Here is a 19,986-nt window from a genome sequence, read left to right on the forward strand (position 1 = left end):
AAAGGGCCACCAGCTGTGTCTCCTGTCCCGGTCGAGCCCCAGCCGTATCCGCCTAGTACTACTCGCCAATCCGTCGGGTCTCCTCCTCAGCCTCAATCAACCCCTGGATATTGCTGTCTCTTTGTCTTCCATTGCCTTGTGATTCGGGTATTTCGCCAGCCCCATTCTTCATCCTTTGCTCCTGATGGGCAGATAGCGAGTCAAAACTGTGGATATCGGCATTTCAGCCCTGCGACAAAGGCAGAGATAACACGCGAGAAGGATCATGGCAGCTGAAGCCGACGGCCAAGAGCGGGATCGCCCCGAGCCTCTTGTCGGCTCATTGGCGCAGCATAGCGAGACGCCCGATACGGAGCACGCCCGGCCGAGGAAGCGGACCCGGAGGGCTTGCGACAAGTGCAGCGCCTCAAGGACGCGGTGCGATGGCGAGTGGTGAGTTGGGACGGTTCATGGTTTCTGCATATCAGTGATGGTGTCTAACCGGGACATTTGTGCGCGTCAGTCCTTGTCGTCGGTGCGAAGGTAAGCACCATGTCTCTTCCATTTGTCCTTCTTCCTGGAATGCGGCAACCCCCCTCTTCTCATTGTCTCACCTCATACCAATCATACATGTACCTTCTCTAACATGCTGCCTCTGCCATCAAGACTACGGATACACCTGTCGTTATAACCGTGAAGTCAAGAAGAGAGGCCGTCTACCGGCCTCGGCTACGGCCAACAACGGCAACATCAGCGCCCGAAGGGAATCCTGGCCGTTGTCAACTCGCCGTGGAAGCATCCGCAACGACTCTCCCCTGAGTCGCAACGCCAATGGCAATAGCAACGGCAGCAGCAGCAACGGCCACGCCATGGGCTACGGCAATGCCATCTCGCAGGCCTCGCCCTCGTCTCTGTCAGCCACCTCGCCCAGCATCAGCTCTAGCACGGTCGCACAGCATCCCTTTGATGACCCAACGGATGCAACCTCGGCTCGTCCCGAAGGTGCACCCCTGGATCCGAGGGATCGGGTCGCCATGTCCGACGTTCGCCCAGACGTGCTGCATTCCATCAGCGCACCCTTTCCCCAGAGTCGACCCGCCCCTCCGCTCAGCGTCCCGTCTCTCAGCCAAGTTGGACTCCAACCGCCTTCTGCGCAGCGCGCTTCCATAAGCAACCCCCTGTCTGTGAATGTGTTTGAGGGGCAGTTTGGGGACTCGGAAGTCGTCGTGTCCGATGAGAGCGTTGGATACCCGTCACCGATAAACACCAGGCCCCATGCCGAGCTGAACCGCCAACACAGGGCGTCCGGCAAGTCGACGCACAGCCACGAGCGGAACAGAGAGTCATTCAGCACAGCGGCAACGACCAGCCACGATGTCGGGGGCCTGATGTTGGATTTCTTCCACAGAGCCCCAAACGAGGACTGCTGGTACAAGTTTCTGGAGCCCATCTTGCCGTACATCCGCAACATCATCCCCGCCTCTGTTGCGTGCGACTTGCTCGACATATTTCTGACGGATCCGGGAAGCTCGCTGTTTCGTGTTGCGTCCCCCTATATCCTGACTAGGGTCTTTCGTAAAAAGTCCATTGTGCACCCGACGAACCCCAGATACACCACCCCGGCGCTGCTGGCGACCATACTCTGGTGTGTAGCACAGACTGCCGATGTCATGATGCTGCATGTCCCGGGCTCCAGGGCCAAGGTTGTCAACGATCTCTACGACCTAGCAACGTCCCTGATATCCGAGCGTGACCCGGACCGGTGGCGACGAATTCATGGTAGGCCATTGTTAACGGAAATTGACGATGTGGGACGCATATTGACATATCCCAGGTGGTCTGCGTGCAGAAAATGAAGCACCTCACCCTCGGCTTCCTAATGCGCCGACAATGCCAAAGACAACAGTCAACAACGAGCCAGCGGGCGAGATCGATGATGTTCTCACCTTCATCCTCCTCTCCATTGCCGTCTCGGGCTCCGATTTCAAGTCGGACTGCTACAAGTGGTGGTCCAAGGCAACGCGACTTGCCTTTGCGCTGGGCCTCAACCGAGAGGACGAGCAATGCGCCGGACCCGTGACGCCCTGCGCGAATCCTCTCTGCTCGTGTCGAAAAGAGCAGGATGGTAGCTTGTACAATCTCGAGCTGCGAGAAGAGCGCCGGCGAGTCTTTTGGCTTCTCTATGCCTTGGACCGGCACTTGGCCCTGTCTTTCAACTCTGCCCTTACCATCCCTGACTCGTACTGCGAAGTCTACTGTAAGGACCAAAACCTGCCCCCAATCTGTTCATTGTCCACCCTTTGCTGACCGGCCTCAGCACCTCTTCCCGAAGCCATCTGGGAGAACCTCGACACGATTTCGCCCAGTGAGATTCCCGCCCGAAGAATCGGACCGCCCACGACTGCCTCTGGATCTGCATTTTTCGAGTACTTTTTACCCCTCATGGCGATACTAGGCGACATTATAGAGGTCCATCATCGGCGCCGTCACCCGAGACTCGGAGGCCTCGACGATTCACACTCCGTGGCCGTCGTTCAGGGGCTGCTTTCGGCCTACGAAATGAGTCTCGCCGCGCTGTCACCAGACGGCGACGACAACGGCACCATGCCCCTGCCTATTCACACGCCCAAAGGGATCGTTGCCGGAATGCCTTCCAGGCCATCCATTTCCCATCCACACCCGTCCGCAGCCCCTTACAACGCAGGCGATCCCTCCAAGATGCGGCTGGCAAAGGCCTATAGCACGCACATCTTGCACGTGCTGCACGTGCTGCTCCATGGAAAATGGGATGCCATCTCCATGCTGGACGACGGCGACGATTGGATCACGTCCAAAAGGTTCAACGAATGCGCGTCGCATGCCATTTCTGCGTCGCAGTCCGTCTCGACTATCTTGACTATCGATCCGGAACTGACCTTCATGTCCTATCTCTTCGGGATCTATCTGCTGCAGGGGAGTTTCATTCTTTTGCTCTTCGCGGACAGGATGCCGCAGCTTGGTCCCAACGAGTCGGTTGCGCAGGCGTGTGAGACCATTATTCGAGCTCACGAGGTGTGCGTTGTGACGCTGAGCACAGAATTCCAGGTATGCAGCCCTCGTCCCTTTTATGTGAGAAATGCTGCAGGATGTTGACATTTAGCTAGAAAAACTTTCGTACCGTTTTGCGATCTACGCTTTATAGTGTTCAAGGTGCAGGAACTACGAATTGGGACGAGCATCGTTCACGACGCAGAGCTTTGTCGCTGTATAGATGGACAAAGGGGGCCAAGGGACTGGCATTGTGAGGATGGGTTATGGATGGCATCAAGTCACGATGGAGGTAGTTCTTGATTGATACCCAATTGACTTCGTAACACCATAGAATCAACGGGGCACACATGGCCCACACCCATCTCACCTTCAATTCTCATGAGGGTGTCGAGACGAATTTAGCCGCCAGGCAAAGGAGATTTCTTGGCCTTTACGTTCCGGAATATGCCCGAGCTGCGTGCATTAGGCCAGGAAAATCTATGCCCCGGTGATGCACTGATGAGGACAGAAAAATCTGGGGTAGAATGCGGGGTTGAGACTTGCAACTGTCTTGGCCGTACAATACTCTCTGGAGGTGTGTTGTGTGTTAGTGTTTGAGGGCGCCGCTGATGAGGAGGCTCTGGTAAAGGTTGATGTTGGGGCCGTGGGGGTCGACGAAATTGCCGACGGGTGAATTTTGCTTAGTAGTGAATTACCTAGGTATGGAGAGTGTGGTTGAGCCTTTGCTTGGGGTTTTCGCTTGAGCTGAATTGAATAGCAATATTCCAATGTAGATCTTCTCAGTAGGAGAAGATGTGTCTCCAGCGGTCATCACGGTCTCAAATGCTGGGCCAATTCGCTGGGTTTATGACCTCGTCTGTTTTGTTAATGAGAATTAGTGTAGCATTGGCGATATTATCCGGACTCTGTCAGCAGCACTACACAGATAGTACGTACGAGTATACCACCCAACTGATCGATAATCTATACTGTAGACGGGTGGGTAGGGTTGCATCGTGGATGGCATCTGCTCGTTTCCGTCGTCGGTCTTCTTTCAGGTGTCTGAGAAGTTGACCGCTTTTATCTGATCATTGGGATTGAATTGCCAACTCATGTTGCATGATGATGGTAGGTTATCTGCTGTGCTGCATTACGCTTCGGGCCGTAGCGAGAACAGACTCAATGTTTAGTGTTTAGTATGCAGTTGATGAATTGGACGATTAGCCCTGAGCTTTCCAACTTACCTGATTGATATAACTAGTCATTGATACTCTATTGATACCTGAAGTTGAAGGCACTAGATCAATCTCCTTTAGACACCTGGTTTCTTTTTTTTGGGGGGTGGGGAACGTTGTTCTGAATACCTACTGCTGACTTGGACGCGCCCAAATGACTGACTGGTTCTGTGTCTTGCGCGATTGTTACAGAGTGTCTCCAGCTCGTCGTCGCATAAGTAATCACCACATACATTGCTCGTTGAGGTCAGTAGACCATTGACTATTTCTACTACATTTTCGAGTACTTATCCTCAGTTATCCTCAATTCTTGAGGGAACAAAGGTCACATTTAAAGGTACAGCAGTTGCGCAGTTCATGATGCTGCGCTCGGCTCCGGAGAAAGGTTAATGCACAGCCAATGGCGCCCCACTCTCAGCAACCCCCGAAATGCCAGCCAGCATTTTGAAGTCGAGCGCCTCATCCATCGCCTGACGCACCTCTGCAACTGCTCCAGTCAGCAGCGACACCGACACAACCGCCATCATGGTGTTGCAAGACCTCGGCCGCCGCATCAATGCGGCCGTTTCCAACCTCACGCGCGAGCAGAACCTCGACGAAAAGGTAGGCAAGACTCACGGCGTCTTTCAGCCCCGCCATGCCTGGGGGCGAATATGCGACGAGACAAACACAAACTGACCTGACTGCAATTCCCAGGCCTTCGACTCCATGCTCAAGGAGATTTGCGCCGCTCTGCTCGAGGCCGACGTCAACGTACGGCTTGTAGGACAGCTCCGGAAATCGATTCGAAGCACCGTCAACTTCAAAGAACTCCCCCCCGCCGTCAACAAGAAGCGCCTGATCCAAAAGGCCGTCTTCGACGAGCTCGTCAAGCTGGTCGACCCCCATGCCGAGCCCTTCAAGCCCAAGAAGGGCAAGTCCAACGTCATCATGTTTGTCGGCCTGCAGGGTGCGGGTAAGACGACGACGTGTACCAAGCTGGCGCGACACTACCAGACGAGGGGCCTGCGCGCGTGCTTGGTCTGCGCCGATACGTTCCGTGCCGGTGCTTTCGACCAGCTGAAGCAGAATGCGACAAAGGCCAAGATTCCATACTACGGCTCGCTTACGGAGACGGATCCTGCGGCGGTCGCGCGGGCGGGTGTCGAGCAGTTCAAGAAGGAAAAGTTCGACGTCATCATTGTTGATACCTCGGGTCGCCACCGACAGGAGTCTGCGCTTTTCCAGGAAATGATTGATATCCAGGCGGCGGTCAACCCCGACGAAACCATCATGGTGCTGGACGCGTCAATAGGTCAGCAAGCCGAGGCGCAGGCCAAGGCTTTCAAGGAAGCCGCCGACTTTGGAGCCATCATCATCACCAAGACGGACGGCCACGCGCATGGCGGTGGTGCCATCTCTGCCGTCGCCGCTACACACACACCCATTGTGTTCATTGGCACGGGAGAGCACATGCTGGACCTGGAGCGGTTCGAGCCCCAGCGGTTCGTCCAGAAGCTGCTGGGAATGGGCGATATGGCCGGTCTGGTTGAGCACGTGCAGAGCCTTAACCTCAATCAGAAGGACACCATGAAGCATCTCCAGGAGGGTATCTTTACGGTGCGAGATCTACGAGACCAGCTTTCCAACATTATGAAGATGGGGCCCCTGTCAAAAATGGCCGGCATGATTCCTGGTATGAGCGGTCTGATGCAGGGCATGGATGACGAGGAGGGAGGCGCCAAGCTCAAGCGCATGATTTACATCTGCGACTCCATGACGGACAAGGAGCTGGACTCTGACGGCAAGCTGCTGATTGACGAGCCGACGCGGATGACGCGTATCGCTCGAGGATCCGGCACATCGGTGCGCGAGGTGGAAGACCTCCTGACGCAGCAGCGGATGATGGCCGGCATGGCCAAGAAGATGGGCGGCAACATGAAGAACATGCAGAGGGCGCAGCAGGCCATGTCGGGCGCAAACAAGGCCCAGCAGATGGCCGCCATGCAGAAGCGACTGCAGAGCATGGGCGGTGCGGGCGGCGCTGGAGGCATGCCGGACATGGGGTCATTAATGAAGATGCTGGGCGGCGGCGGCATGCCCGGGGGGATGGACATGCAGGCCATGATGCGGCAGATGGGCATGGGCGGCGGCATGCCTGGCATGCCTGGGATGCCCGGAATGCCGGGGATGCCTGGAGGAGGAGGTCGTGGACGGAGGTAAAAGGGGGGGGGGGTTGAGAAGAGGCCTTTTTTGGGTCGAGCATTTGATTTCTATTGTATGTTTTGTTTGCGGAGCTCCGGTGGGTTGGGCAAGCTATGGAATGACGGCTGGTTGCTAGAGCTCATGTGCATGGGTATCGGCGTTTTTGGGCAGTGATGAACGATGGGCGGATCTCAAGATGTTTATGAAAGAGAAGAGTGTTGACCTTGTCACTGATTACAGATGATTGAATGTCGTCTAGACGCTGCTTTGCTTTCTTTGAGACTTGTCATGATACTAGGTATACAATACTAGGTATACCAGAGAAGATACAAGTGCCACGAGCTTGAACTGATGCCTGCTTTGTTTATGGCACTCTAGGTATTATTGAGACTCTGATGAGCTGTTGCTTTATAAAGCATGCATCACGTACCCGACCTGTTACTTCCAAGTTGTTATAACAGCATCATCTGATGAGCCTGCTGAGTCATCAGAGTGCCATAGCCCCGCACGCCTGTTTACTACTTACTAGCAATGCTAGCAGCATCTTGTCGTTCACCTCCACTTTCGCTCCATCCTCCACCTTTTAACTTCTCGGTTCCCCGCGACTACTGAGGGAATCGCCCCACCAGAGCTCGAAAAAAAAAAAGTACCCTTACCCTTATCTTATGCAGTACTACTAGTAGTTTCTACCTTGTTTCCGAAGCTAGTAGTGCCTTTGTCTTGCTCTGTAGGGCATCGGTTCAGATGTCGTCTCGCGGCAGAGGGAGAGGCGGGGGAGGAGGATATCAGGAGCGAGGGGGGTCGAGAGGAGGAGGAGGAGGAGGAGGGGGCGGATATAGGGGAGGAGGACGAGGTGGAGGGGAGCGAGGCGGAGGGGGAGCAGGAGGAGGGGGATATAGAGGAGGAGGTGGTGGAGGAGGAGGAGATCGAGGAGGAGGAGGAGGATATAGAGGAGGAGGGGGAGATCGAGGCAGAGGGGCCCCCAGGGGTGGCCGAGGAGGGCCCGTCCAGGTCTTCTCGTGAGCATAACACGTTTCCTTGTGTCGTCGTCTCTTCCCATCACCAGAAACAAAGAACCGTCTTGGCAACTAGTCCAGACACTCACCAACACTGCTACAGTCCCCCAGGCGGCGTCCCGGCTCCGGATAGGACCGTTACCCAGACCGAAGATGCCCTGCTGGCCCAGGCTGCCAAGGGCATCGACCTCAGTACTCTCGGCCTCAAGGAGTCGTTTCCTCGAAGACCAGCCTACGGCACCAAGGGCGCCGAGGTCGTCCTGTGGGCAAACTACGTCGCCTTGACAGCCTCGCCCAAGCTGGTGCTGTACCGATACGACGTCTCCGTCACCCCGGCGGCTGCTGGAAGGAAGCTCACGCAGATTATACGCTTGCTGCTGGATGCCCCGGAGCTGGCCGAGTACAAGCACGACATGGTCAGCGACTTCAAGTCGACGCTTATCAGCCGCCACAAGTTCGATGACCAGAACATCAAGATTGCGTATCGACAGGAGGGCGAAGACGAGCCGCAAGCCAATGGCCCTCAGTACGAGGTCAAGCTCCAGCTAACGAATACTTTGGCGACTGCGGAGTTGATTGGATACCTCACGTCGACGAACCCGTCTGCCCAATACGACGACAAGCTGCCTCTGATTCAGGCCCTCAACATCTTTCTCAACCACTACGCAAAGTCGACCAACAACCTTGCCACCATTGGGTCGTCCAAGATGTTTTCTTTGAGCGAGAGTTCTGATACATGGGACCTTGGGAGCTGCCTCACCGCCATCCGCGGCTTCTTCGCCAGTGTCCGTGCGGCTACGGCTCGTGTCCTGGTCAATGTCAATCCCAGCCACGGTGCCTTCTTCCAAGAAGGTCCTTTGGAACAGTTCATCCTTCGCCTAGGCTCCGGAAGAGGACTCTACAGGCTACAGACGTTCATCAAGGGCCTCCGCATCAGGACCACCCATCTGAAGCCAAAGGTCGACAAGAATGGCAAGGAGATCCCGCGCATCAAGACCATCTGGGCCTTGGCCAACCCGAACGATGGGCACAACTCTGCGCACCCTCCGAGAGTGAGCGCATTCGGGGCTGGGCCCAAGAACGTCGAGTTCTGGCTCGAGGGGGGTTCCTACAGCGGCCAAGCCCAGCCTGGACCTTCTTCCGGCAAGAAGAAAAAGGGCGCCAAGGGCCAAGAGAATGGACAGTACATTTCTGTCTATGACTTTTTTGCTAGATGTGAGTCTTCATTGGCCGCGCCGCATAACACTCTCAGACCATCTAACTTTCGCAGCATACAATATGCGCATCAACGATACTCGGCTGCCCGTCGTCAATGTCGGCAATAGAGAGAACCCCACCTATCTGCCACTCCAGGTTTGCTATGTGCTGCCTGGCCAGCCGTCCAAGTCCAAGCTGGATCCGAACCAGACCCAGCAAATGATTCGGTTTGCCGTTCGGAGGCCATTCGAGAATGCCACGTCCATCGTCAACCAGGGCCTGCAGACTGCTGGCTTGTCTGCTAGCACAAATCCCTTGCTGGTAAGACTTGATCATTCCACCCTTTTCTGCTCTGTCAAGAAGAACAGCTTGTTGATATCCCTCAGCCTCAATTTGGAATTGAAATCTCCCAAAATCTCGTGACCGTGCTGGGGCGCGTTATTACAAGCCCAAAGGTCAGCTACGGCCAGAACCGACAGGTCGCAACGTTTGGCGGCAGCTGGAACATGATCCCAAGGGGTGCCCCGAGCCTCAAGTTCAGCAACACGGGAAACCTGCAGAAGTGGTCCTGCGTGTACATTGAGACGGCTGAACATCCAAACGCCTACAGGTTCAGCTCCGAAAGCCTGGACGAGACCATGCGGGCCTTTCATACCGTGTTGGCCGACACTGGCATCGCTGCGAGCGCCCCCCTTCGACCCTTTAGGCGGCTGCAGCTGAGAAACGACGGCGATCCTGAGCTCGAGAATCTGATCAAGAACGCTGCAGCGACGCTACAGATGCTGCTTGTCATTCTGCCTGCGACTCCCATCACATTATACAACCGCATAAAGTCTCTGGCCGACGTCAAGTACGGCGTCCATACCGTCTGCAGCGTCGGCACCAAGATTGCGAACCCCAAGGGGCAGGACCAGTACCTGCGTAATCTCGCCCTCAAGGTCAACCTCAAGCTCGGCGGCAACAACCAGATTGTTGAATCTGCGCACTTGGGGTTCGTCTCTGAGAACAAGACCATGATTGTCGGTATCGATGTCACGCATCCTTCCCCTGGCTCGTCCCCACTGGCCCTCAGCATTGCTGGCATGGTCGCGAGCATCGACCAGAAACTCGGGCAATGGCCCGGAATCCTGAGTCTCCAGCCCAGGGGCCGCCACGAGATGGTTGCGGATCTGCAGGACATGTTGAAATCGCGTCTACATCTGTGGCGCTCAAAGGGCAAGCACGCGGCTTTCCCCGAGAACATCATCGTCTATCGCGACGGAGTCTCTGAAGGGCAGTACCAGAAAGTGCTGGACGAAGAGCTGCCGCTGCTGCGCGCCGCCTGCAAGGAGGTGTACCCAGCCTCGGACCAACAGAAGGGCCTGCCACGCATGACCATTGCCATTGTCGGCAAGCGTCACCACACTCGCTTCTATCCGACGGCAGTGAACGATGCCGACAACTCGGGCAACACCAAGCCTGGCACCGTGGTCGACCGAGGCGTCACGGAAGCCCGCACCTGGGACTTCTTCCTCCAGGCGCACACGGCACTGCAGGGCACCGCTCGGCCGGCGCACTACATTGTTGTGCTGGACGAGATTTTCCGCCCCCGATACGCCAAGACGCCGGGCAAGAACATTGCGGATGAGTTTCAAGACATCACACAGAGCATGTGCTACACGTTTGGCCGAGCGACCAAGGCCGTCAGCTACTGCACGCCGGCCTACTACGCCGACATTATGTGCGAGCGAGGCCGGTGCTACCTCAGCCACTTGTTTGAGACGCCGACCAACTCGGCAGCGCCGTCGCTGGTGGGAGACACGGAGGGCGGCGGCGGTGCTGGGGGGCCGTTGAAGCAGGATGTGCAGGTTCACGAGAGGCTCAGGGACACCATGTTTTACATATGAGAGGAGGAGGAGGAGGAGGAGGAGGAGGAGGATTGGATATGTATGAAGAAACGGCCTATTTGGAAAATACGGTATTACTATTTGGATTTCGGCATCTGGACACTATTCGGCTGAGCGGGTTTCAGGCATGAGATTGGCTTTTGATGATTTATCAGAATGAACACATGACGAGAGCATGACAAGAATGAATATGACGATTATCGTGGACAAACAGCAACTTGGCGCTAGGCGTGGTGTTGAAGCAACGGATCATCTTTCTCGGTCAGACTCTGGTGAGGCGCCCCAACTGAAGCTGGGGGGGATTTCCCAGAAAGGCGGCGTGTTATTACCTGCCATGTGTGCAAGTGTTTCATGGAGAAGTCGGCGGATTGATGCCTCAATTTTTGATATAACGGAACGTTCTTGTCACCGTCAGGTCCATTACTGCACACTTGCTTACAGTATAAGCTAATGGCAGGCTTGTCTTCACACAATAACACCACACAAAGTCACGGCTTCTATATTCAACTATCGCAGCCGACCTTATTGCGGCCGACCACCTTATTATAGCGCGAGATTAACAGTAACGCTTAAAATCGCTATATAACTAAGGAGGTGGCCGCAGTAGCAGTAGTAGCAGTAGTAGCAGTAGCAGCAGTAGCAGCAGTAGCAGCAGTAGCAGCAGTAGCAGCAGTAGCAGCAGTAGCAGCAGTAGCAGCAGTAGCAGCAGTAGCAGCAGTAGCAGCAGTAAGGACTTTAAATTAATGCCCTTATATACTTAGCTTTAAGATAGCATTAATAAGGTAGTTCTGCAGTAAATATAGCTCTTATTTATAAATAAGAATATTACTTATTAAAGCTGTCTGGCCCTCTTTTAGTAACTTAGCAAGAGAAAGTTCTAGTAATATAGCTGTGTTATCTGCTAGGAAAACAGGCTGGTATCCCTTAAGCAATTTGAGGGCGTCCTGGCGAGAAGATTCAAATTTTTCAGGTTCTAAAAGAACTGAAGACAACGCTTCAGACAAGTCTTCGGAGGCTGCTCGCGCTGGATGATCCGCCATAAAAGCCAGAGCCTGCAGTGGGTTGGTCTAGGGCGAATCCATTTTGTGGGATGAGAGCGATGCTTTTGCAGGGATTGTGAGAGTTGATGTTTTGGGAGAGATTGTGGAGGAGAGAATAAGGAAGCTAGTCTACTACCAGTAGTAGTACTACCTTACAAGCTTGATGCCCGCTAAAGGCGTCCATACGGTGAGCAAAGCTGCTGGTACTGCTGCTGCTGCTACTGCTATTGCTGCTATTGCTGCTGCCGGTATTGCCGGTATGCTGCTACTGCCTCTGCTACTGCCTCTGCTACTGCTGCAGCCACCTCCTTAGTTATATGGCGATTTTAAGCGTTGCTGTTAATCTTGTGAATAGCAACTGGGTGCCGCACTTGGTGTTTGGCATGAAATTCTCGGTCAGATCCGGTGAGACGGCCAACAAAGGCACCAGCTCGGTGAAAGCAGCCCGAATAGTGGATTGATTGGCGGGATCTCGATGGCCATGACACGCGATGACGTTGTGATTGGGCTTCATGCGAGGCCCACACTCGGAAGTGAGATGCCGTGCTCAAACAACGTTACTGCCAAGCTTGATGCACGAATTTATGCTTGTATGACGCTATTCACGGCTTTGGCCTGGTTTTCATTTGCGGGAGCCTGCAGGGGTCTCGATCCCAGGACGGCCTACTAGTAGTATTATCGTGAGGGGGATGGACCGTGTTTGGCATGTTTTTTTCAGGGTTACAGCAGTGTTTGTGTGGCGATGACGAAGGGTTGGCTTTGGTTGGGTTTCGATGGGTTTTGTTTGGATGGATGGTGTTGACGTCAGGGGGGGGACACGATCTGGTTTTTGTTGGAAGGGAAAGGGTTGAAGCTCGGATTTGGGTATATTATGATCGGTCAAGGACTGCGAGGTGTCGGAGGAGAAATCTGTTTGCCAACAAGACTGCTTGTCCAGAGCTGAAGTTGTTCTACTGCTCGTCCTAGGGAGAACGTTGGGCCTCCATCACGGGCCATCCCCCCTATCGACTTTCATCTGTCGACGACGGCACTTGCAGCCCAGCTCAGCTCCAGCTTCTTACACCATTAACAACAACAACAAGAACGACAAACACCATCAGAGTCCATACATAGAACGGCAGCCATGCCTCTCTTTGGACACAGAGCTCGCGCTCCGGCGAGACCTGCCGCGGCAGGCGAGCCCACGACGGCGCCGACAACAAAGAGACGATGGGGCTTTGGAGGTCACGGCGGCGGCGGCGGTGCCCAACCCGCTACATACAGCATGGCTACGCGGCCTCGGTTTGGACAGTGGCTCAAGGTGACTTGGCTGGATATCCTGACCATGGTGGCCATGGGCGCCATCGGCCTCGGCGTAAGTCTCTCTCTCTTCTCTCTATTCCCCCCCCCTTTTTAAAAACAACCTATCCTTCACAGCCAATACTGACTCTAATAAACAGGTCTACGAAGCAAAGCCCGCTCCCACGCGATCCTTCCCCGTCACCTTCTCCGACGGCGAAATCGTCTGGCCCGAGTTCGGCTACCCGCTGCGCAAGGAAATCATCCCCATCTGGCTCGCCGCCTTCCTCGCCGCCGTCATCCCCATCGTCGTCATCCTGCTCATGCAGATCCGCGTCCGCTCCTTCTGGGACGTCAACAACGGCATCATCGGCCTTCTCTACGCGCTCATCTGCGCCGCCGTCTTCCAAGTCTTTCTCAAGTGGCTCATTGGCGGTCTGCGCCCGCATTTCTTGGACGTGTGCAAGCCTGACCTGAGCCGCGTCACGACGTCCGGCCTCGATAGGGTCGGGTACAAGCAGCTGTACTTTACGCGGGACATTTGCACGGGCGACCCGGATGAGATTGACGACAGCCTCGAATCTTTCCCCAGCGGCCACACGACGGCCGCGTTTGCGGGATTCGTCTACCTCTCGCTGTATCTCAACGCCAAGCTCAAGGTCTTCGCCAACTACCACCCGGCCATGTGGAAGCTCATCGCCGTGTACGCGCCCGTCCTGGGCGCGACGCTCATTGGCGGCGCGCTGACGATTGACGAGTTCCACAACTGGTACGACGTGTTTGCCGGCGCCGTCATCGGTACGGTGATGGCTTTCTCGGCTTACAGGATGCTGTACGCGTCCATCTGGGACTGGCGCTTCAACCACATCCCGCTCAACAGGGGCGTTGCGTTTCCGTACACGGTCGGCAATGGGGACTTGTTTGATGCCACGTTTACGAGGAGGGTCGGTTGGGGCACGGAGAGCTTTGCCGGTGGCGGTGCGGGATACGGAGGAGGTGCTGGTGGTGTCAACAATGGCATGCATGGCGTGAATGGAACAAAGTACGAGACTGGGTATGGAAATGGTTACCATAACAATGGTGGTGCTGGGTATCATAACGGGGGTGGACCGGCGGTGCCGGGGAGGGCTGCTGCTGCTGGGGGACAGCATTATCCTGAGCAGATGGTCTAAGGTCTGCCGTAATATCACTGGTGAGGGGAGAGGATGGTGATTGGCCTTGAAGAGGATGCGGTTGATGCGACGGTTTGCTTTGGTTGTCCAAGGTTGATTGGGGCGTGGTTTCTGTGGGAATGGACAGTTTAATGATGGTTATGAGGGCTTGGGATTTCCTTTTAATATCTAATAAGTCAGTATACCCGCAGATTATGACCTTTCTTTTTTCTAATTCTTAATCAATGAACAAATGTAATGATATATATATATACGACAAGTTGAGGGAGCGATGCATCGTGTGTTAATGACTACCGTATGGGTTGTAAAATGCAAGACAGTCAGTGAGTAGCACGAAGGACGATTTAGTTAATTTAACCACAGTTTCTACCTACCTATACATGTACTTGCCGCCATATGTTTAGAGAAGCATTTCACTAGATGATAATCTCACTTGGGCAGTTAAAGTCTATCCACAGTGTTTTCATCTGGCCAAACCATCCTATATCCTCATTGCTATCATAAACTTCAAATCATGATAGTACTAGGCGGTCAAGGGCTCTCACATGTAAATGCTTCATGCTAGTACTACTAAGTAGGTACGACTAAGCAATTCAACCCCCACTCTCCCGATCTCGGCCCCGTCTCCTTGTCCCCACGGAATACTACTACCATGATAATACCTGTCCTCTGATTTGAGTCATGAATCGCTCCATGAATGCCCGTAAGAAACAACATACAAATCGCATACAGGCTGATCATAGACATGTTCTCAATATTATGTGATATCAACAATACCATCACCACCAGCTTATGTGATGCAAATCTATACCTAGATCCAAAGGCCCGGTCGGGAGGGCTAAGCAGCCCGGAGTGGAGCAGCGGCGTCCCCAAGTTCTAGAAGCTCAAGCTGGGCCGCAGCCAAGAGAACAAGAGTCAGAAGCCGCCAAACTCGCCGAGCGAAATCCGGATGACTCTTTTTTTTCTCTCCTGTGCCGTGTTCTTTATAACCAGCGTGGCGTCTAGCGTTTCCGTTTCGTTTTCCTCTGCTTCCCTTGTTTTCCTCTCCTCCGACCCAATTGAAGCTGCCGATAGCTCTCTGTTGATTCTTGACCCAATTGCCTTGCCCCTCGACTCAACTCGAGACTCTTCCAGACAAAAAGATCCGCTCAACTCGAAACCGTCACCATGTCCGGCCACATCCTCACCCTCAGCTGCCCCGACAAGCCCGGCATCGTCCACGCCGTCACCGGCATCTTCGCCTCCAAGAGCCACAACGTCCTCGACCTGCAGCAGTTCTCCGATCCCGTCACCAACAGCTTCTTCATGCGCGTGCACTTTGACACGGCCCCCGACGCTGCCGACCCCTCGTCCACCGAGCACCTCGAGCCCGACTTCCAGGCCCTCGCCGCCCAGTACGCCATGACATATGCCTTCCGCCCGCTCAAGCGCCGCACCCGCGTCCTCATCATGGTGTCCAAGATCGGCCACTGCCTCAACGACCTGCTGTTCCGCATGAAGACGGGCCAGCTGCTCATCGAGGTGCCCATCATCGTCTCCAACCACCCTGACTTTGAGCCCCTGGCCAAGAGCTACGGCATCGAGTTCCACCACCTGCCCGTCACCAAGGACACCAAGCTGGAGCAGGAGGCCAAGGTGCTGGAGCTGATCCAGCAGCACAACATTGAGCTGGTGGTGTTGGCGCGCTACATGCAAGTCTTGTCGCCTAAGCTGTGCGAGGCCATGTCCGGCAAAATCATCAACAGTGAGTCGATGCAGCCCTGAGCTCTTCCCTTTCCTCCATCACATCAACATACTGACCAGATCCGTGCAGTCCACCACAGCTTCTTGCCTAGCTTCATCGGCGCAAAGCCCTACCACCAGGCCTTTGACCGCGGAGTCAAGATCATCGGCGCCACCGCCCACATCGTCACCGCCGACCTCGACGAGGGTCCCATCATCGAGCAGCGAGTCACGCGAGTCGACCATAGCATGGACCCCAAGAAGCTGTCCGAGGAGGGATCCACCGTCGAGACGCAAGTGCTGGCGGCGGCAGTCCGCTGGTATGCCGAGGGGAGAGTCTTTTTGAACGGACACAAGACGGTTGTGTTCTAGGCGGGAAAAAACCAAAGGGGGAAAGGAGACGAAAAGCGTCACAGTATATATCTGCGATGGATTAGCATCCGTACATATGTCCGAATTTAGCCTTGCTCACCAATTGCTTTTCACGTGTGAGCTGGGCCACCTGGCGCATACCCGGTGGTTAGAAACCAGGATTGCCATTTGGCAACAACATAAACTATTAACCAGCGGGAACAAGCGCATGCATGCCAAGTCGCACAATCGTCGATATAAAGTCAGAAGAGAATCAGGATTCCGCTGGTTTCCCCTCTCGGTTAGATCTGCAGGATACGGGATCCAGGATCAGTGCGACTGTGTCTGCAAATGGAGTGCGTGCAAGTGGCATCGCCGACTTCCGAAGCTAGGGATTGGGCTTCGACTCCACGAAGGAGACGAGATCGGATCTGTTGAGCAGGGACTTGGACAGCATAGATAGAGACCAGCGAGTACGGAAATTGCCATCTGCCAAGCCCATCCTTGTGAGACATATTGGCGTTGAAGCGGCAGCGGCAAGGAGGATGCGTTGGCCAAGGGGGGGCATAGAGTCGCTGGTGTAGCACAAGGATAAACGCCGCCGACGGCCCGCTGATGCGCTTGTCGGTGGTATAAGTGCAGCGACATCCCTTGGTCGCAGCAATCCGGCTCTCGATGCGATCAACAAAAAGCATTCGACACCTTGATCAACCAGTTTCCCGCAGCTGTCAGGATGGGCGGAGTCCCCTCGATACCCACCGATCGGTCGCGGACCGTGCAGGTCATCGGCGCCGGCTACTCCCGCACCGGCACCGTGTCCATGGCACTGGCGCTGGAGAAGCTGCTTGAGGGGCCGGTCATGCACGGCGGAACGCAGCTGTTTGGGCGCGAAGATGGTTGGTGCAGCCCTTGACAATCCTCACCTTCAGCATCACATGTCTTTGCGCTCGTGCTCACGCTCATGTTGAACAGCCTATGTCAAGCTCTGGTGCGACATCTTCGCCAACCGCGACAACAGGCCCGTCCTCATGAAGCTCCTGCGCGAGGCCACCGCGGGCTTTGTTGCCGTGACCGACGCTCCCGCCAATGCCTTCATCCCGGAGCTGCTCGAGCTGTATCCAGAGGCCAAGGTGGTGCTGGTGACGCGCGATCCGGACCGCTGGTTTAGCAGTATGCAGGCGCTGATTAAGGACGGCGTCGGCGAGTCGATGCTGATGCTCAAGGTGCTGCTGTGGCCATGTCCCGGATGGCGATGGGCGCCGCTGTGGTTGAACCAGCTGGGATCCTAGTAAGTCGAAGCTGCGCTTTCAGCGGCATGCCTGTACGCTGATCGGACGATTGCTGATCCTCCGTACAGTGAAGCAACCCGTATTGGATCAACACTGACCCGAGGTTGGTGATGCCCCTGAGCTGAGATTTGCAGAGTGCCTGCTGATCATTGACAGACTCCATCCTCATCCACAACGAGTGGGTTCGCAAGCATGTGCCCCCCGAGAAGCTCTTGACCATGGAGCTGAGCCAGGGCTGGGAGCCGCTGGCCAAGTTCCTGGACAAGCCGGTCCCCGATGGCCCGCTTCCTCACGCCAATGATGGCGAGGCCATGGAGAAGTTTGCAAAGAGCGTGTTTCGGACTGCGATGCTGACTTGGGTGGGCATTTTGTCGGGCACGGGGATGCTGGCGTGGGTGGGAGTGGGAGCGTGGAGGAGGAGCCTGCTGGTTTGATGGAGAAGCGTGGATGATGATCACAGTTGACAATGACTTTGCACGTTATGAATGGACGAACAAAAATGACATCTGCTTCAAGCCATGCAAAGTGATTCCAGGGTTCGTGATGCTTGAGATGGTGTAGGTTGGCAGTCAGTTCGATGCTCCGAGGAATGAACTGACTTGCAGCGATTGCCCACCAGATGAGTAGACATCACGTGAGATGACACAAGTTGAAGCTGCATATCGATTGCGTCTGTTGGAGATGGCCAATGATGGGACACCAGATAAGCGAGGATTGATGACATACATACTCTTGACTCTAGGAGAGACCTGATTCCAATTTGTCTTGTTGTGTCTTGATGTGTTGCTGTACTAATACTCGTAACCTCAGGGTAGCATCTTGCACGGAGTGGCCGAGACAGCAAACTGCCGCACTGGCTGCATCCAGCCAAGGCCCAGTGGCTTAGCATGCGGTGGATAGAAAACACGGGAATGATCGTGCTCGTTTTAACGCTAGATTTCTATACCTCAGTCTACCTGGTATGGTATGGATACTTCAGTTAGGATTTACCTATTCAACGTACTTTAGTCAAGATAGAAGTACATAGCGATAGTAGCAGAAATTAAAGACCCGTTTCTTTCATAGATATCAGTTGTATTAGTAGGTAGGAGTAATAGGCACCATAAACATACCTACTAGGTACCTAGAGTGTGTGAGCTACATGTAGTCTGGCGTTTTTCTTCCACAGCCTGCTCAGGCACACGCGGGGACATGGTTCAGCCACTGTGTCGATTGCTCGATTGTTGATGCCGTTGAGGGCGTAGGCCGGCGCATGTGATTGGCCGGAGCGAGGGTGTGCCTGGCGCTGGAATTGCCCTGGAAATTGCCTGCTCTGACGATGCACGGGCAAAGTCTAGCTAGTAGTGACCAAAGTACGGTAGGTACTACATGTAAGCCCAAAGTCAATCGTGTCAACAAGTGCTGGAACCGACTGCCCTCGGTCTATCGCTATGGAGATGCTCTAGATGATGCTCTCATCATACTGACTTGTCAGATCAAAACATCAACCTCAACTCTCCAGGGTCATACAGCCAGATTCACCTCAAAATTGACATCGTCATCTCTCGTCCTCGTCCTACTCCTCCTCCCCACCTCGTCGCTCTTCGCACCCCTGCTCGCCCTCATCGGCCATCAAATCTCAGCTCGTCACGTCACGTCACGTCAACGCATCGCCCTGCAAAACCACCCCCTTAGCCTCGCTGGGCATCAGCAGCCTGTTAGTGGTCAGCAGCCGCCTGTATAGCGCACTCACTGGCCCTCTCGCGCCCGCTCCGCTGCTGTTGGGCCTCAAAGCTTAGGTCAATGTTCTCTGGAGTTCCAGGCGTGATGGACGCCGGGCTGCGTGTAATTCCGGCCCGAGCCTCGCTGTCCCCAGCCTGAACGAATCCATACCTCACCAACCTCACAAACCCCTGCTAGGCCCGTTCAGTCTCCCGCTCCGTCTTCCCTGCTCGTTACCTGACTCTCACCACCCCTCATCCACCTGCTATTACGGCTCCAGCTACCTTTACTATTGCCCGACTATTATCAATCCCACAAGCCTCCAGACTCCAATCTTGCTGAAGCTTTCCATCTGCGCCGTTTGACTTTCTCGCCCTTGACTTTGGCCGGCTCTTGTTTCCTTTGTTGTTCCACCAGCTGCCGCTTCCCTTCTTCACCTTCGTTCCCTCCTTTGTCGCCTCTTGGTCTTTCTCTTACTCTACCTACTTACCTACCTTACCTTACCTACCCAAGGTATCCTGCGCAGCCAACCGCTTGTTTGTTTGCTGGCACCAACCGACTCCGACTCCGACCCCGACCGACCGCTGATACCCTCCACACGAGCTGCATCAGATTCATACCCGACGAACCATCCATACAGCCGCCCTGCTTCTTTAATCCAATCCGCTTCTTCTTCTTCTTCTTCTTCTTCTTCATATCCAGCCGCTCGTCATTCGCCAGCACCCCGCCGCCTCTCTCTCCCTCGTCTCTCTCCCTTGATCCAGCTTGGATTCCTCGACCAACACCGCGAATCGCTCAGCCAGGTTCCACGACGCCACCGCCGTCGAGACGCCGGAGATGGACTTTTCCCAGCAGCAAGACTTCATGCCCCAGCACGACGCCGACACCAGCATAGGCCCCGACGACACCCTTGCCGGCTTCGACGGC

At 54.9% G+C, this 19,986-nt stretch overlaps 6 protein-coding genes across 6 annotated transcripts; all 6 read left to right on the forward strand.

Moving 5' to 3' along the window:
* Window positions 1-1,367: 1,367 nt before the first annotated feature.
* On the forward strand, window positions 1,368-3,263 carry TRIREDRAFT_60282 (uncharacterized protein; the record flags this gene model as incomplete). Its single annotated transcript, XM_006964510.1, has 4 exons — window positions 1,368-1,758; window positions 1,814-2,236; window positions 2,297-3,063; window positions 3,123-3,263. The coding sequence occupies 4 exons, from the start codon at window positions 1,368-1,370 to the stop codon at window positions 3,261-3,263; spliced, it is 1,722 nt and encodes a 573-aa protein (XP_006964572.1).
* Window positions 3,264-4,748: 1,485 nt separating this feature from the next.
* On the forward strand, window positions 4,749-6,425 carry TRIREDRAFT_106595 (signal recognition particle subunit srp54; the record flags this gene model as incomplete). Its single annotated transcript, XM_006964511.1, has 2 exons — window positions 4,749-4,826; window positions 4,941-6,425. 2 exons carry the CDS (start codon window positions 4,749-4,751, stop codon window positions 6,423-6,425), a joined length of 1,563 nt encoding a protein of 520 aa, XP_006964573.1.
* A 1,210-nt stretch (window positions 6,426-7,635) lies between these two features.
* On the forward strand, window positions 7,636-10,506 carry TRIREDRAFT_60270 (uncharacterized protein; the record flags this gene model as incomplete). The annotated part of the gene is made up of 3 exons (XM_006964512.1): window positions 7,636-8,638; window positions 8,694-8,941; window positions 9,007-10,506. Coding segments are annotated over 3 exons (2,751 nt in total), but the record flags the coding sequence as incomplete, so codon positions are not given.
* Window positions 10,507-12,669: 2,163 nt separating this feature from the next.
* On the forward strand, window positions 12,670-13,780 carry TRIREDRAFT_29346 (uncharacterized protein; the record flags this gene model as incomplete). The annotated part of the gene is made up of 2 exons (XM_006964346.1): window positions 12,670-12,900; window positions 12,986-13,780. Coding segments are annotated over 2 exons (1,026 nt in total), but the record flags the coding sequence as incomplete, so codon positions are not given.
* Window positions 13,781-15,163: 1,383 nt separating this feature from the next.
* On the forward strand, window positions 15,164-16,090 carry TRIREDRAFT_3591 (uncharacterized protein; the record flags this gene model as incomplete). Its single annotated transcript, XM_006964326.1, has 2 exons — window positions 15,164-15,740; window positions 15,810-16,090. The coding sequence occupies 2 exons, from the start codon at window positions 15,164-15,166 to the stop codon at window positions 16,088-16,090; spliced, it is 858 nt and encodes a 285-aa protein (XP_006964388.1).
* Window positions 16,091-16,802: 712 nt separating this feature from the next.
* TRIREDRAFT_60482 (uncharacterized protein) lies at window positions 16,803-17,358 on the forward strand (the record flags this gene model as incomplete). The annotated part of the gene is made up of 2 exons (XM_006964513.1): window positions 16,803-16,965; window positions 17,042-17,358. 2 exons carry the CDS (start codon window positions 16,803-16,805, stop codon window positions 17,356-17,358), a joined length of 480 nt encoding a protein of 159 aa, XP_006964575.1.
* Window positions 17,359-19,986: the final 2,628 nt, after the last annotated feature.

Source organism: Trichoderma reesei (assembly GCF_000167675.1).
Source record: "Trichoderma reesei QM6a unplaced genomic scaffold TRIREscaffold_7, whole genome shotgun sequence".
NCBI lineage: Eukaryota > Fungi > Ascomycota > Sordariomycetes > Hypocreales > Hypocreaceae > Trichoderma > Trichoderma reesei.